This window comes from Delphinus delphis, chromosome 4, assembly GCF_949987515.2.
Source record: "Delphinus delphis chromosome 4, mDelDel1.2, whole genome shotgun sequence".
In the NCBI taxonomy this organism is placed as follows: domain Eukaryota; kingdom Metazoa; phylum Chordata; class Mammalia; order Artiodactyla; family Delphinidae; genus Delphinus; species Delphinus delphis.
The window spans coordinates 3,280,941-3,298,822 of NC_082686.1; the positions used below are offsets into that span (position 1 = coordinate 3,280,941).

Below are 17,882 nucleotides of genomic sequence, written 5' to 3' on the forward strand. Positions count from 1 at the left end.
TTTAAAATACTTAAATATTAGATTTAAATAAACAAAAAGTTGGGGTTATTGTTGAAGGTATTAAATCTCAAAAGCAGCTAAGAGCACCATACAATATTTAGATTTAAGATGAAACACAGTTATTTGTATAATTTGCAAAAACACGTTAAAATTAGATATACAAATGTACGATGGCCAAACCATATATAGAAATAGAACTCTGACCCACAAGTTGCAGCGACAAAGCCCAGGAAACCAACCCACTATCTACAGTAGCCATCGCAAGAAGCCAGCCTACTGTAGGCCAGACTGGCAGGAAGTCAGTCGCTAGCTCTACTAGCTGATCCACTAACAAACAATAACCCCTTTAACAATGGGCTCCAAATGGCCAGGACTTGATTATAACTGAGAGGCACCCTAATTTTTGCCCCCCCCTTCCCCCTTAGGACCAACCAGAGAAAGCTGAATTTTTACTGTAACCAAACACACGGGCTGTCTCGGTTCTCGTGAGCCCTCCGGCAGCTTTCCCACACCCACAGCCTGCAGTCAGGGCACCAACCCCTTTCCTTTTTCCCACTATAAAGCTTTCCCACTCCTCTGCCTGCCTTTGAGTCTCTGCCGAAATGCAAGTGATGGTGGCTGAGTCCCTTGCTATAGCAAGCCGCGAATAAATAGTCTTTGCTTGTTCTCATTGGGTGGTGTTTGTTTACTTCCACACACAAAACAGAGATTCTTTTAAGTAAAAGTGATAAAGGAGAAACATTTCCATCTCACCAGGGGATCTAAAGGCCCACATGGACTGGATTTCCGTGGCTTGGTTGAACATCCACTGTGTGCAGAACATGAGGTGCTGAGGGGGAAACGAAGATGAGGGCGGCATGGCTCCTGATACCCAGATGACCGTCACATGAGACAGAACTTGTCTTGTGTGTTTGATGAAGATGGCTAAAGGTACGATGGGAATTAAGAGAGACACAGTGAGCACAGCTAACTTGAAGGATCAATAGAAACTGGAGGAAGGTGTCCAACATTTAGAGCAGAAAGTTAAAAATACAGAGAAATATGGTTATTATATACTAATAAAAACTCACTACTTAAAATTAAATTTTGCATGTTGTCACACTCAGACCTTTAACATATATAGGTAGATGGATGGATGATAGCCAGATAGATGATACAGAGCTGAAGTGCTTTCCTCTTTCTCTAAGCCCCATTCCCCTCTTCCTCCACGAGGGCACCCTTATCATGAATTTGGAGCTTTTTCTGGAAGTGGTCTCTTATCCAGTCTTTGATGAATGGCTATGACTGTTGATAGGCAGGGCTGGGGGAAGGAAGACTTTCCAGGGAGGGTCTGGCACGGGCAGAGGCATAGAAGTGGGGAAGTGAAGGATGTACTTGGGCAAGTGCCTGTGGTTTTCTTTTGTCTGAAGCATCTAAACCAGTATAAGAAGGGGATGGTGTGCTGTGAGGCTGAGAGGATGACTTAGGGCTTGAACATGGAGGGACTGAACGCCAGTGGATAAGGCTGGTCTGCATTTGGGCTTCAGAGTAGAGGAGGAACGTGAGGTGGTGAAGAGTACCAAAGGCTGGAGATAGAGAGGCTGAATTAGAGACCACTGCTAGAACTTACAGGCTGGGATCAGGGCTGGTGACAGACGAGTTGGGAAGGAGATCATGAGGGGCCCTGGGCAGGCCGAGGGTCAGATGACCGGAGGGAAGCTAGGAGGAGGGGCCCATTAACGAGTGGGAGTGAGTGTCCATGTGCAGGTGTATGTGTGCGCGTGTGAGTGACTGTCTAGGCGTGTGTGAGGGAGCGAGCTCCATATGGGAACCCCAGGGGGCTGGACTCACACCTAGGGTGGAGGAGAGGCATCAAACCCTGACGGGCATCAGTGTAGATTGCATCTGCTAGTAGGTCGGAGCTGACTCCTTGAGTCAGGAGGAGATGTTTACAAACACGAGAAAAGATCTCGAAGAACACATCTCTGTGGACCGCCAACACCGAAGGATCAGAAGAGAGCTCAGAAAGGTGAAGAGGGCCTGCCGAGGGATCCGAGGAACCAGTGGCCGGGGCTGGGAAGGGGCAGTGCCCAGCCCTAGGCAGGGGTGAAGGCCTCAAGAGGACTGGCCCGACGCGCTTCCTGCACCCCTCCTCGTTGCAGCATCACCCAGCAGCTGGTTAAACGGGGCAAGCCACGTGGTGTCCAGGTTAGCGAGCAGGTGGGTACCTAGTACGCCTCAGGCCCCGCCCCCTCCCTCCTCTTGCGCGACGATTGGCCGAGGCTCCCCTTCTCGTTGCTATGACAGCCCCCGAAGGCTGCCATTGGCTTCTCCCTACGCCTTCCCGCCCCAGGCCCCGCCTCTCTCCCGTCCCAAGCGGCGATTGGTGGATGCATCCCGTTGCTATGACAGCATGCGATGGTTAACAGTGACTCCTACCCCCACCTTTCGGCTTCTACGCCCCAGTTGGGAGGAAGGCGGGCCTGGCCGCGTCTCCGTGGCGACGGCGGACGCGGTGCAGGCAGCTGGTACCTACCGACTAGAAAGGCTCAGGCGGCAGCCGGGATCCAGACTGGGGCGGGATCATGTCGGACCTGGGCTCGGAAGAGTTGGAGGAGGAGGGAGAGAAATATCTTGGGGTGAGATCTCCGGGTAAGGGGGGGGGAGCTCCCAGGGGTGCGCGGACCCTTGGAAGCCGGTTTCGGAGAGTGGGGTGGCCTGGAGGCCAGCCACAGTCCCACTGGGAGGCCGAGCCAAGAGCAAGGACCACGCAGGCCACAGCGGGCGCTGCGTCCTGCAAGATGGCTGTGAAAGGTGAAACGTTATGACGTCCGCCTGCCGAATCCCTTCTCGCTCCCCCCTCCACCAATTCCTCCTATCGTTAAAGGCAAAGATTTCCAAATCCAAGGCTTTGGAAGCGTCCTCTTCCCTGCTGTCACCCTTCATCGAGGCAGTTTCCTTGGATGGCTGGGTCATCCCAAGCTACCATACTATTCTTGAATGTATTTTTGTATATTATTCTGAAACTATTTCTGTAATGGAGCCTGGCTCCTCAGGATTAAAGGAAGATGGAGGAAAGCTGCTTCCTGGCAGCCTTCAAGAAATGCTAAGGCGGTCCCAGGCTCAGCGAAGGCTTCCGGAAGTATCACCATACAGGCCTGTAATCACATGTACTTTCTTCACTCTTGTTGGAAATGACCCGGGTCGTTGGAAATATTTCCTGGTTTAGACAGCGGAGAGGAGGTAAGGGATGCACATTCAGTGATGCGAGCTGGGCTCCATGTGGGCGTATTTGTGCTGCCCGAAGCCAGAGGGTGACTATTGCCTGGCTGGCAGGTCGGGAACCTCATCCGCTGTGTGTGTGCAGGGTACAGAGTTGAAATAGTTTCAGAATTACCTGAAAAATCTAGCACCCCTGCTGAGATAGGTGTGCTTGCTCAGACCTTTTTTACTAGCTCTGCACACCCATCTTCCAGCTTCTGCCTGATTTGCTGCTCAAGACAAGCACCTCTGTGCACTGGAGCCACCTGGCCAGCAGGGAGCGGCGGAAGTGCCTAGGATGTACGCATCCCGGGACAGCCAGCAGCTAGTGCTAAAAGGCAGGACAGACTGCAGGGATCTACACTCCAGAACCCCCTGTGCGATGAGGCTGAGTCTGGGACATCACCCGACATCACCCATGCTTGGCAGCCGCCTCTTTCACGTCTGTTTTCGCACCCCGTTTGCTGGTTTCTCCTGGGAGCACTTAAAAAAAAAAATCTCTCTCCAAGGTCTGCTTCTGGGGAACCCAAGCTACATCACCTTCCCAGTAAGCTTTCTAGTTCATCCCCTCAAATGGCCCTACCGATCTGTAACTTTTTAGTGTCCATAATTTTCAGGTTCGATTCACAGTTGGGGTCATGTTCAAGGGTTCTCTTCCTATTCAGGCACCCCAGCGTCTCAGTACTGGGTGTATCGAGAGGTCTTTGGGGCGGCAGCAGGAGCCTTTTGTACACTTTGACGTAGACTAACCCTGAAACAAGTTTGTAAGGTTATAAAATTCTGCCTTATCATCTGAGCATGAATTTCTGAGCCAAACAGTGCTAGAAAAGCACAAGAACTGCAGAAATGTTTGTTTCTGAAGCCCTTGACGGAACGTGTCTGAGCTTACGTGTAATGTCTATCCAGATCCAGTGCCACGGCAAGTCACTGCTCTACGCCATTTCATTTCATTGCTCCTCGCCATTTCATCATTCATTGTTTGCACTCTACGCTCATGTATTAGGTGCTTGAGAAACGTTTATTTCATGAAGGATCGAGACAATAGGGAAGCGACAAGCTTGTATTACGTTTTTTATTGATTTACTTTTAAGATAGATTAATTATCGATCTTAGCTATGAGCGTTGGAACCTTAAGTCTCTTGATGAGGAGTTTAAAAATAAGATAAACTAAATTGAGTTGGGAGACTCAAGTTGACAACTGAGCCCAGTTTATTCCTCAGCTCCCCCGCCCCTCTCCCACCATCCTTGAAGGTCAAAGCTGTCTTCGGGCCACAGTCACCCCAGGGATGATTTGCATTTTAAGTTCTGTATTATTGGAGGAAGGTGGGTTTAGGACACGTTCCACCCGCAAATGCTACTTCAAATGTGTTCCTATAAAGAACACGACTTGGCGCACCTCGCATTTTCCTCAAAATGGTCAGTTTTGTTTACAGTGTAAAGGATTATCATAATACATTGGAGGGAGAGAGTGAAAGTCCCACCATGGACAGGTGCCAGCTGTGTGACCCTGGACAGATGCTCCATGTCACCCAGGTGTGGTACCTACCTCACCTGTAAGACAAGGCCAAGGATTGGGAGGAGGCAATGGAATACTATTTATAAAATGCCTAACACATAGTTAGTGCTTTTATTTATTTATTTTATTCATTTTTTAAAAAATTTATTTTGGCTGCGCTGGGTCTTCGTTTCAGCACGTGGGATCTTCCTTGCAGCATGAAGTATCTAGTCCCCCAACCAGGGTTCAAACCCGGGTCCGCTGCTTTGGGAGCGCAGAGTCTTACCCACTGGACCACCAGGGAGGTCCCTGATTAGTGCTTAATAAATGGTAACTGTGATCATCTTGTTTTCTTCGGTCCAGGAATACGAAGGGGAGCGGAACGAGGCCGGTGAGCGGCATGGACATGGGAAAGCGAGACTGCCCAATGGGGACACGTATGAAGGGAAATATGAATATGGTAAAAGGCACGGCCAGGTCAGAATCGGTGGCTTGAGTGGGTGGTTTACCCAATTTAATACTCTGTTAGCAATGATTAAATTCAGGACTGATATGAATTATATAATCAATGTGTTTCAGGGGACCTACAAATTTAAAAGTGGTGCGCGGTACATTGGAGAATACGTTAAAAATAAAAAACACGGTCGAGGCACTTTTATCTATCCAGACGGATCAAGATATGAAGGTAAAGTATTACCACAAAGCAGACTTCCATGTTGTGGAGGACTTGGGGTTGCTGAGACACACACGAAAGCTTCAAGTTCCCCGGTCATTCAACAAATACGATCTATGTTCCTGTGTTCACAGGGTTAATGCAGAAAGCAGAGAGCCTTGTAATTAGTGAACGGATCCACAGGGGGACATGTGACTGTCCCTGTGGCCTGCACATTCCCTCCTGGGGGCCCATGCGCTGAGAGAGGCTGCTGGGCGAGCACGGACCTCGGGGGGTGGGTTGGACCCAGGTCAACTGGTGCTCAGTGTGGTAGAGTGTCCTTGGAGCTGTTCTTGCTGTCTTCCATTGCTGACCAGCCCCTCTTCTGATGAGCACGCTGTTGGTTTAGATGGTGGTTCCTTCACGGAAGGCTTCTGATCTGGGAGGCGTTCTGCCTCGTTAACGTGGCGTTCTTACCTCTGCCACAGTGCGTTACGTGCCAATGTTATGTGGCTCAGGAACTCTTGTCCCCTTATTTCCAAGAACCGCACTGCCGCCCCACCCACCATTGTCACCTGGTGTGACGACAGTGTGACGTCACACCCCAAAGATCTGTGACGGCCGTTCCTAACCCAGGGAGAGAGACGAGCGGGGGTGGGCTGTGAGCCTCGCCAACGGTGTGCAAAGGTTATGTTCTGGGCTGCTTTTCTGGGAAGTTATCTAGTTTTCATCAGATTTCCAAGAAGGTCTGTGAGCCCAACCCTGGAACTGGTGTGACAGTAGGTGTGACCTGGTTCAGGGGACCCCATCCCTCCCTGCCTCAGCCTTCTGCCCTGCAGTGCGAGGATCAGAGGAGTGAACACACGTGAGATGCTCAGAACCAGACCTGACGGATCGTATGTGTTCAGTAAACGTCGGGGGGCCACAATGCAGCTTGTGCGATAGCGGCGCTTCTTACCACGGATTCCACCCTCTGAGGGTGTGGGCTGGAGCTGCAGGTCTGGTGGCCACATAAAACCAGAACCGAGGCATCCTCAAACAGGGCTTCTGCTGGAGTCCGACACCTGGGTGGACAGTGTCACTGCTGTTCCTACTAGAGATGGAATATTCTCTTTGGTTTTGTTTCGTAAATCTTAGAAGCCTGGCTCCAGACGTAGGACCCATCTGCTTTTTAAATCAACTTGACACCATCTAATTTAGGATTTAATTCTTTCCAGATTCTGATGAACCTAATCTCATTATTGTCATCTTGAGTTCAGCGTGGATGTTCATCTAATTTGAACAACGTATCTATTTATATATATTATATATGTGATGTATAAGAAGATATATGCATATGTGGAGATACACATATACGCGCTCAGAGTAGGGGGTTGAAGGAATTTTTACTGCGAAGGTTATTAGCTAACATATAAAACGCCTTTGGAGGCAGTTGTAAGTTGTCGTGTCCCCTTATGGGTTTGTACCTTAATGGGTGCAGGGCGCAGTCACTGCCCAGGGGTTTCCTCTCTGAGGTCGGAGGCTAAGTACTCATTTTAGCTCAGTAAGTCCACAGTCTTCCGGCCCAAAGCCCACGTTAACGTGGGACTTCTTCGCCGCTGCTTTGGCCGAAAGGGGCGCAGACCGGCTCGCGGCCACTTGGTGAGGATGCTCCACACAGGTGTGGGGGGGGTGCGGCCCCAGGCGCCGGAGCAGGTGCGAGGTGGGAAACAGATGGAAATGCCGGCACGTGGCTGAGAATAGACCACCGAGGCTTCAAGTTGTTGCTGGATCACTGAACGCGCATGAGGCAGCAGGGGTGTGGAGCTGGGGCCACTGTCCATAGGGCAGCAAACCCTGGCTTGAAGCCTTGCTGTGCCGCCGGCCAAGTGGGAAAAAGTGGCCCAGTACATACACCTGCCAGCCCGTCCCCCCAGAGGCCCGGCTCAGCCTCCCTCCGCCGGCTCCCCACTCCAGGTGTCCATCGGTCCGGCCGAGAGGCAGGGATGGAGGGGGGTCAGAGTGGGCAGGGACAGCGGTGAAGGGCGGAGCTGTTTCCTCCTGACCCCTGCTTTTGTGTGGCCCTTCCAGGGGAGTGGGCGGACGACCTGAGGCATGGCCACGGCGTGTACTACTACGTCAACAATGACAGCTACACCGGGGAGTGGTTTGCTCACCAAAGGTTCGGTGCTCCCCCTGGGCCCGCAGATCAGTTCACGTCATGAGCACATGACGGTGACTAAGCAACAGAATCATGACTGGAGAGCCCACTGGCCAGCTCTGCCCCATGGTTCATGGCTTTAAGGCCAGCGTGGGAGCAAGGTACTGCTGCAGGTTCCCGGGAACCCACCCAAGGGCCCCAGGCCACGGAGGGCACAGGAGAACCTTCTGGGCGCTGAGTTGCAGCTCCCAGGAGCCCTGCCTTTTCCACGCGCCAGCCAGCTGGTAGGCAGGAGGCCGCCGCTGTCCAGCAGGGATGCCTGCTCTCAGCTGGGACCGCGAGCAGGAGGTGTGCTTCGATTGGGCCCAGATATAGAAGCCACTTGTGAGCGCACCTCAGCCTAGGCCCCCCTTGATTCAAATGTGTGTCTCAGGGCTTCCCTGGTGGTGCAGTGGTTGAGAGTCCGCCTGCCGATGCAGGGGACACGGGTTCGTGCCCCGGTCTGGGAAGATCCCACGTGCCGCGGAGCGGCTGGGCCCGTGAGCCATGGCCACTGAGCCTGCGCATCCGGAGCCTGTGCTCCGCAACGGGAGAGGCCACAGCAGTGAGAGGCCCGCGTACCGCAAAAAAAAAAAAAAAAAAAAAAAAATTGTGTGTCTCATAAACCTGGAAGGGTTTTCACTGCAACGGAACCGAGTGCATCGCGGTCCTCATCTTCATCAGGCACGGGCAAGGCACCTACTTCTACGCGGAGACGGGCAGCAAGTACGTGGGTACCTGGGTGAACGGCCAGCAGAAGGGCACGGCCGAGCTCATCCACCTGAACCACAAGTACCAGGGCAAGTTCTTGAACAAAAATGTAAGTCAGCGGGCAGCGATGTTTGCCAATGAAATAAGCAACACCCTCCTCCCCGAGCCTGTGTAAATGTGTGAGCAGAAAATAGGACAAACCCAGGCAAACCCTCCCACCCCCTCCAGATAGGGAAACAGGGCAGCTGTGCTGAGCTCCGAGCCTCACTGATACCCACAGAGGGCAGGGCGGGGGCGGGGGCAGCTCAGCCAGTTTCTCTGCATCTCAGTAACATCCATGCTCTCTCCCAGCAGCGGGAATCATTATAGCACTGGGGGCATCTTGACCTTGGTCTCATGAGTAAATCGGATATGAAATACGTATTTGTCTGGAACGACTGAGCATTTCCTGCAGTTGAGCCTGTGGGTGTTTTGACTTTCTTTCCCCCGGGAGGCCCGCAGCCGGAGCCGCAGGGAGGAAGACCCACCAGGTCCTCCCTGGAGCCCCACGCCCACCCACCTGCTCCAGGTGGTGGTGGAACTGGAGGCCTTGGGTCTGAAGGTTTCCGGTTCGCAGTACCCGTGATGGGTCATTTCTGTTTGGAGGACTCTGTGGCCTTACCTGTCCTTGTTGCCCGAGCCCTGATGGGATGCAGAGAAACCCTGAATAATTTGAAACCTACCTACCACCCTGCATTTGCCATGTAGCCTTGATCAGGGGTTGAGCAGAAACTTTCCCCGAAGAAAGAGTTTGCTGAGCAAATGAAAGGTGTTAAGAGTTTGACAGAGGAACATCTAACTGATTTAATAAAGCAGCCTCAGACCCTTAAAACTCAGTTTTCATTTCCATATAATTCACACCCTAATCGCAGACTCTGCTTTTAGTCTTTGTAAGCGTAGGCACGTTCTCCTCAAATCTGTACGTGGAATACGTCACTCCCAGCAAAATCTCATGAGATAGTTTTCGGCACACGGAGGTGGGTGGAAGAAAGAGAATTTGATACGAGTTAATTGGGAGGAACCAATGAATGCTGCGAACCTAGACTCATCTGAGGAGTAAGAGCAGAGTGGGGCTTTGTTCTGCTAGTTAGAAAAAGACTTTAAAGTCGTGCCAGAGCGTAGTTCCAACCGTGAAACGCCCAGACTCTGGATCCCACCTGCCCACCTCAAGCATCGCAAAGGCACAGACTTACACGTACAGCTTATACAGAGTTACTGCATGGGGATTTTTTTTTTTTTTTTTTTTGCGGTACGCGGGCCTCTCACTGTTGTGGCCTCTTCCGTTGCGGAGCACAGGCTCCGGACGCGCAGGCTCAGCGGCCATGACTCACGGGCCCAGCCGCTCCGCGGCATGTGGGATCTTCCCGGATCGGGGCACGAACCCGTGTCCCCTGCATCGGCAGGCGGACTCTCAACCACTGCGCCACCAGGAAAGCCCAGCATGGGGATTTTAATTACATAAATAGAACCACATTATATCAGGACACAAAAATATACCCCCCAAAAAGCTATCTCTTTGTGTATTCAGAAGTTTTTATGTAGATTAGTTACTGGAATCGCGAAATCTACAAGTGTTGATACTTTAAATGATGATGGCTACTCTAATTGTCCTGAAAAGCTAAGCCAGTTTATACTCTGGTCAGCAGGCTATGGGAGTCTCTTCATCACTTCTTCCATCAACATTGGATAGTATTAGTCTTTAACATTTTCTTTTCAAATCTGGTGGGTAAAAAATGTTATCTCATAGTTTTAATGTGGAATTCCCTGATTCCCGGTGAGGCCCAGCACCTTTACACACTTTTATTGCTGGTTTGACTTTCTTCCTTCAGACAATTACCTGTTCACATCCTTGCTGACAAGTTATGAAAACACACTATAAATCTTCAATAATGAAAACAGTGTGATACTAGGATAGAGAAATATAGATCAGTGAAGCAGGTTAGAGAGTCCACAGACAGATCGAAGTATATAAAATAATTTAGCACTTGAAAGGATGTCATTTCCAGTTAAAAGGCATGGTGGGGAGAAGTCAAGAAATGGTGCTGGGAGGGCTTCCCTGGTGGCGCAGTGGTTGAGAGTCCGCCTGCCGATGCAGGGGACCCAGGTTCGTGCCCCGGTCCGGGAGGGTCCCGCATGCCGTGGAGCGGCTGGGCCCGTGAGCCATGGCCGCTGAGCCTGCGCGTCCGGAGCCTGTGCTCCGCAACGGGAGAGGCCACAACAGTGAGACGCCTGCGTACCGCAAAAAAAAAAAAAAAAAAGAAATGGTGCTAGGACAGCTTGATGACCATTTGGGAGAAAAAATAAAACCAAAGTTTGTCCTCCAGCATGTAGAGGAAGATACTTACTAGAAGAAATAAAGATTTAAATGCAAACAAGAAAGTCACAGATAGAAGAATAAGTATTTATGACCTTTGGATTGAGGAAGAGGACTTTCTATACAAAAATAGAAAGGAAAACCCAAAAGGTTTCACTTGATAAAAATAAGCCAGTATAGATTAGAGAGCACCATAAAGAAAATGTAAAAGCTATCTGACAAAAGGGGTTGGGATATTTGTAACATTTAATTTGTAAAGCACTTAATCAACGTGATTTACATTTCAAAAATGTTGAAAAAAAATTCAGCCTTACTAATAACTTAAAAGGTGTGACTTCAAAGGATGAGGTCCTGTTTTTTACATGTATATAAAAAATGTAAAAGTATAACAAATGTTAAGCCCAGAAAAAATAAGGGTTTGCGGACGAGAGGCTCTTAAGTGCTGTTGTGGGAAAGAAAATTATTAGAGCCTTATTCCGGTTTAAAAATATATATATATATATATATAAATATAAATATAAATATAAATATATATATATATATATATATATATATATATATATATATATATATATATATATATATATATATATAAACACATACTTTTATCCAGAAATTCAACTTCTGAAAATTTACCCCGAGGAAAATGCCACGGGTGGACCTAAAGATTTAACTCAGAATATGTTCACCATAGCATTTTTTTGCCAAAGTATCAGCATACCAAATGTCAACAATAGTAGGTGAGTAAAACAGATTATGATTCTTTGATGAAATAACATACCAGCTTGACAACTGATGTTATGGAAGAATATCTGTGATGTGGGAGGGCATTCATGCCCTATTTCTAAGTAAAGATAGAATAAGAGTCAGCACGTGTAGTTACGGTCAGATTTTTATTTAAAAAAAAAATCTCTGTATTAGAAATAAGGTTACAGAGACTACATCAAAATATTAGTAGTTCTAACACAATATTGTAAATCAACTATATTTAGGTAAAATTAAAAAAAATATCAATAGTACTATTTTTAGCTCGTTTGACTGTATAGGTCAGCTAAGTGAAATTTTTGTCATAAACACATTACTTTTATAAAGAGATAAAATGTAGTTAAAGTTTTTTTTAAAACAAACAAAAGGGGGCCTATACTTTGCATTCCATTAGCCATTAGTTCACAAAAGCATCTTTAATCCATACTGAATTTTCCCCAGTTCCATGATTCGGGGTAGGTTTTATGAAAGTCACATTTATAAAGCATTTTGTACTTTCTACTGGGTGTTGACGCTCAAGAGTGAAGTATTTCTTGGTTTCTCTTTGCTCGTAGCCCGTTGGCCCTGGAAAGTACGTGTTTGATATTGGCTGTGAACAGCACGGGGAATATCGCTTAACAGATGTGGTAGGTTGCAGAGTCTATATCACTCCTACGTTCATAGGCAAACGAGCTGCTTGGTGATACTGATCCTACAGATCTGCGTCGGGACCAATTGCCCTAAGGGAGTATAGGAAAGGGGATTGGGCAGAAGGGGAAGCTGGGTTCTGACGGGACCCCATGGGAGCTCTGAAATGGGATGACCCTTCAAAGTGTCCTGAATGGAGGCCAGGACCTGTGACCCACATGTGGACCAGTCACCGGCTGTGGGCTGCCCGTGGACAGGGGCATGAAACCTGGACAATGTGGCCTCCTTTGATGGAGGGCAGTTCCTGGGAGGAACTCTGTTATGAGCAACCAGCTGCCAACACGCCCAGCAGCTGGAGGAGTGAGCGCCTGAAGGGCGGGGGAGGTCACATGATCACACAGGAGCCAATGAGAGAGCAGACACCCTTGGGGGCGGTTCTCAAAGCGCAGTCCCTGCTGCAGCTCTGGCCCTACCTGGGAATCTGTTTGAAATGAAGAGTTTTGGGCCCCACCCCATTCTTCCTGAATCAGAAACTCAGGCTGGGGCCAGCGATCTGGACTTCAACAACCCCTCCACGGGATTCTGGTGCAGTTCAAGTTTGAGCACCACTGTCCTGGAGAAACTCAGACATTTGGACATGGAGGAATACAGTGCATTTCTGAGTGACTCAACGGAAGGCAGGGGTCTGTCACTCTTTGTCACAGGTATTATCATCTTTGCGACAGTGAAGTTTTCCATATTTATAGATTGATGTTCAATCTTTGGAGTTTTGTGATAGTTACAAAACTGAGACGTAGACCAATATGCTTGGTAAGATTGCCACATGTTGGCTGTTAACCTTTGTTGGAATTATTCATTATTATAAATTATTCCACGTTTGGAACTGATGAACTTTGTCTACTTCCACTGCATTTTATTTTTCTCTCCATAATCCTTGAGACGAGAGCTTCAGGGTTTATGCCCTTCCCTGTCATTCCATGGATGTCTTTGTGTGTTTTTAGGCTTTTTCTTACAGTGATGTTGATACCGAAACGTGGCCTCTGTACACCTGTGCTGAATCAAATCTCAGAGGCAGAGTTTTGGGTGAAGCAGAAAAGAACAGCTTTATTGCTTTGCCAGGCAAAGGGGGACACAGTGGGCTAATGCCCTCAAAACTGTGTGTCCCAACCTGGTGGAATTTGGTGAGGAATTTCATAGCAATGGTTCAAGGGTGGGGCTGCTGATAAGGATCAGGGTGTGTGCAGGGCCTGCGCTCCTTTAATCTGGCCTCAGGGGGTCTCTTGATGAGCTTCTCAAGGTTATCAAACTGTGACCTTCTCTCTGGAATGAACAATGTTTCGTCAAGTAGTGATGAAACATTCCAGTTTCATCAAATGCACATCTTCAAATGAACATCTTCCATTTCTTGGGGGTTTTAGTTCTGCAGAAGGGCTCAGCGACATTGTTTTGTGTATCCCTTGAGGCAGAACGAGGACCCTGCCCCAAGGCTGCACCACTGTTTCTTGGTTCCTCCCCTCTTATCTCTGCATCCCCTCCCTTTCCTGATTAGTAACCGCTTGAACCTGCCCTTTGGAACTCAGGGAAGGTCATGGAGGCTGGGGCCTATTCCCTAAAACAAGAAACGGGGCACACAAAGGCTTTGGTGTCCAGGAGCCCCACGAGGTCCTGCTCAGTTTCAGTGTTTGTTCTGTTATGTTTAAGGAATCTTAGAGCTGAAATGTGGCTGAGCGGCTGCAAAGGGTGCTTAGTCCTGGTCATTTCTTAACTGGGAAGCGTTACGCCTTTTGTGCCGTCAGCGGAATGAGCACAGGAACTGCCTTGCCCTCACCTTCGTGTCTCATCCTCGTTCTTTCAAGATTCATTTTCAGCCCTTGGACTATACTACGGAGGGTTGGCAATTACTCTGATCACTGGATCCTGTTATAAAAATGCCCCAATGCAATTCAAAACCTGTCTCGTCTCCCCTCACTTTAAATGTCCCATGCATGTTGGTCAAGTTACATTTTTTAACTTAGGAAAGAGGAGAAGAGGATGAGGAGGAGACACCGGTAACTGTCGTTCCAAAATGGAAAGTGACCAAAATCACAGAATTGGCCTTGTGGACCCCGCCCCACCTCCAGGAGCAGCCCGCTGCGGATGGACCAAGCCAGGGCGAGGCCCCAGGAGCTGAGGGTATATGGAGGCCCTGGGGGGCAGATGGAGTAGGGCTCCCCGGGAAGCAGGCTCTGAGTCCCTCCCCTTGGTCAGTGATTGGGTGGGTGTGACCTGGGCAAGGCTCCGACAGCAGCTGGGATGACAGGTCCTTCCTAAAGGGGATCTGGACAGTGTTTCTCTGTGACCCTCGCTGGGGGCTTCCTAAGAAGTCCTCAGGGGGCTGTGGAGTGTCGAAGGTAGGTTACACTGGGCAGGAGCCCTTCTGTTGCAAGTGATTGAAGACCAGTTCCAATTGGCCTAAGTGGAAAAATACTGATACTAATTCATTGGTTCATACAACTGGAGCGGTGGGGGGGGGGGGGTGAGAGCCTCAGGTGTGGCTGGATCAGGGCTCCGCGCCCGGATGTCCTCTCTCCCGTGCACTGGCTCTGCTTGCCAGCATCCTCTTCCCTTTGGCGACCAAAGCTCAGTGACTTTATCAGATTGCCACCCAATCCGCTCAAGAACCCTAGGGAACAGAGAGCTTCTCTCTCCAAATGCTCATCAAAACCCTTGGGATATATATTGTATACTTAAAATAAAAAGCCCTTGGGAATTAGCGCTTCAGAGCAGTGATGCCCATCCCTGAGCCTATCACTGTGATGGGGATGAGGGAGCAGATGCCAGGCCTGGGTGGAGCTGTGACTCTGAGTTAGGGGGTGGTCCCCTGATGGAGAAGCGGGCACTGCTGTCAGCAGGGTGGGTGTGGCAAGGCGTCTGCTGATACCGGTTCCCTTTGTTCCATCTCAGACGGGGGAGAGCCGGTGGAGGAGGTCCAGCCTCTGACCAACGACATGTCAGAGGGGGAATTAGATTCAGTGCATCCTGGAGAGGAGGAGGGAGACGCCAGCAGGGAGGACGGAGAGGAATTCCACTACGACAGCTTAGAGCAGGGTGAGCCTGCGCTCTGGGGGCCAGGAGGGCGGGAGGGAAGGAGGCACCAGGCACGCCGGGGTGGGCGCAGGGTTTTCTCTGCCTTTGACCGAGGCCGTCCTTGGGCCAGGCCTGAGGGATGGGACATCTCAGAGGACCTGCCCTGGGAATGTCGCTCCTTCTTAGGTGTCCTGGTAGGGACAGCCGTGCGATGCATGTTCTCTCTAACTGGGTCCTTGCTAATCTGCATTTCAGCAATACGACATGCCTCGGGCTGCAGGTCCCAGTCGATTGATCCCACGGCTTCACTTTACTACGTGCTTTTCACCTTTATAACGCTTTATAATAATGCACGTGTAATAATATACAGCAAACACCTTCAAAATTTAAACCCTTTTACCATTTAATTTTTCAGCATTAATACACAAATGCTCTTACGGGGGTGTGGGAGGAGGGTGGGAAGCGTGGAGTACAGCTTCCACAGAGATCAGAGTTTCAACAGTGTTACTTATAAATTATAGTCCAGCAATTTTATTCACTGATGAGTGCGCACAGGCAAAAGATAATGCTGGACCTTACTCTCACTTACATGGATGTTCTTTGTCTTAGCATTTACTCTGAATAAACCTTTTGCTTAGTTTATTACTGGTACCAAAAGAAAAACTATAAAAGCCTGTATAAGATAAAATTTAACGTTCCATGATTTTGCCTGATAAATAGAAATGTTTAATATTTATAATACCTATTGCAAAAGATCTGCTAGCAAATCATGCATTTTTAAATAGAAAAAAGGTAACACACTCACATTTCCTTTTTCTTCCCAGGAAATGTTAATTTTGAAGAAGAGGAAGCCAGACAGCCAGAGCTGCTGGATTAAGATGAAGCAAAAGCCCGAGTGGTAGGAGGTTGAGTCTTAAAGATGCTTCTGTTACCAGGGTAGTTATTACTCATCTATCACTAATCTTTCTTACTTAGTTGTTTGTTAAGATGTTTTACAGTTGCAAATAAATTTCTTCATTATCCTTTGTTTATGAAATAGCCTCTGCTTCCAGTTCTTTAAAAGTTACCTGGTTGGGGCTTCCCTGGTTCCACAGTGGTAAAGAATCTGCCTGCCAATGCAGGGGACATGGGTTTGAGCCCTTGTCCAGGAAGATCCCACATGCTGCCGAGCAACTAAGCCTGTGCACCACAACTACGGAGCCTGTGTGCCACAATTAATGAAGCCCGCGTGCCTAGAGCCCGTGCTCCGCAACAAGAGAAGCCACCAGCCCCTGCTAGCCGCAACTAGAGAAAGGCCGTGTGCAGCAATGAAGACCCAATGCAGCCAACAAAAAAAGTTACCAGGTTATTTTGCCATGATTTTTTTTAGTGCTGTTTTCTCCTAGGAGAAAGAAAAACATCATAGGACTGTAACTCTGCTGAAGATGGTTAATGGAAATGGATTCTGGCTAAGTTAGCTGAGTGACTAGATAGTGAAGTCCCTCTCTCAAATTACCCTCAAGTGAGCCAGGAAAACACCTAGAAAATAAGAATTCCTGTGTGCAATGCTCATAAAACGCAACGTAAGAAATACATGTCAGGCTTGGGTAAGAAACCCTCAGGTGCCGCCGGAGGGGGCGCTCCCATCCGTTCTGCGCCTTCGGCATCTCGGCGTGGGCTTTGGGGCTCCCTGCCGGGAGGTGCCCGCAAAAGGCTGAGGGGCAGGGCTGACCGCAGAGATGGCTTTGGCCTGTGTGTACACTCTTCAGTGGGCTGGGGGCTGACACCTCCATCACATCCAAGTTCCTTGAGTACGGGCCCACCTCGTTTTATTGTGTTTTGCTTTATTGCATTTTGCAGATACTGTGTTTTTTTACAGATTGAAGGTTGGGGTAACCCTGTGTCAAGCAAGTCTATTGGCACCATCTTTCCAAGAGCATTTGCTCACTTCACGTCTCTGGGTCACATTTTGGTAATTCTCACAATATTTCCAACTTTTTCATTATTTTTATATTTGTTGTGGTGATCTGATCTGTGATCTTTTTTTTTTTAAATGAAGTAGAGTTGATGTACAATATTGTGTCAGTTTCAGGGGTACAGCAAAGTGATTCAGATATATATATATATATATATAACAAAATATCGAGTATAGTTCCCTGTGCTGTACAGTAGGTCCTTGTTGGTTACCTATTTTATGTATAGTAGTGTGTATCTGCTAAGCCCAAACTCCTAATTTATCCCTCCCCCGACCTTTCCCCTTTGGCAACCATAAGTTTGTTTTGTATGTCCGTGAGGAGTCTGTTTCTGTTTTGTAAATAAATTCATTTTTATCTTATTTTTTTGGATTCCACATATAAGCGATATCATATGATATTTGTCTTTCTCTGTCTGTCTTACTTCACTTAGTATGATAAGCTCTAGGTCCATCCATTCCTACCAATGGCATGATTTCATTCTTTTTTTATGGCTGAGTGATAATTCCAGTGATCAGTGACCTTTGACATGACTATTGCCATTGTTCTGGGACACCATGAGCTGCACCCATATAAGATGGCCAACTAAATGGATCAATGTTGTGTGTGTTCTGACTGCTCCACTGACTGGCTGTTGTCCCATCTCTCCCTCTCTTTGGGCCTCCCTGTTCCCTGAGACACAAGAATATTGAAATTAGGCCATTGAATAACCCTACAGTGGTCTCTAAATGTTCAAGAGAAATAAGAGTCACATGTCTCTCCCTTTAAATCAAAAGCTAGAAATGATGACGCTTAGTGAGGAAGCCATGTTGAAAGCCTACACAGGCCAAAACCTAGATCTC

The 17,882-nt window shown here is 48.5% G+C and overlaps 1 protein-coding gene across 1 annotated transcript; it reads left to right on the plus strand.

Annotated features, from left to right (window-relative positions):
* The first annotated feature begins 2,456 nt into the window (after positions 1-2,456).
* On the plus strand, positions 2,457-16,085 carry RSPH1 (radial spoke head component 1). Its single transcript, XM_060009770.1, has 9 exons — positions 2,457-2,618; positions 5,099-5,212; positions 5,315-5,420; positions 7,458-7,548; positions 8,251-8,386; positions 11,950-12,021; positions 14,038-14,194; positions 14,966-15,109; positions 15,913-16,085. Exons 1-9 carry the CDS (start codon positions 2,565-2,567, stop codon positions 15,963-15,965), a joined length of 927 nt encoding a protein of 308 aa, XP_059865753.1. The 5' UTR covers positions 2,457-2,564; the 3' UTR covers positions 15,966-16,085.
* The last annotated feature ends 1,797 nt before the right edge of the window (positions 16,086-17,882 follow it).

Excerpts from the sequence above, each read along its gene's own strand:
- RSPH1 (XM_060009770.1), top strand. The coding sequence starts at position 2,565 with ATGTCGGACCTGGGCTCGGAAGAGTTGGAGGAGGAGGGAGAGAAATAT. Across the intron at positions 5,213-5,314 it reads ATGGTAAAAGGCACGGCCAG|GGGACCTACAAATTTAAAAG; the intron begins GTCAGAATCGGT and ends AATGTGTTTCAG. Across the intron at positions 5,421-7,457 it reads AGACGGATCAAGATATGAAG|GGGAGTGGGCGGACGACCTG; the intron begins GTAAAGTATTAC and ends TGGCCCTTCCAG.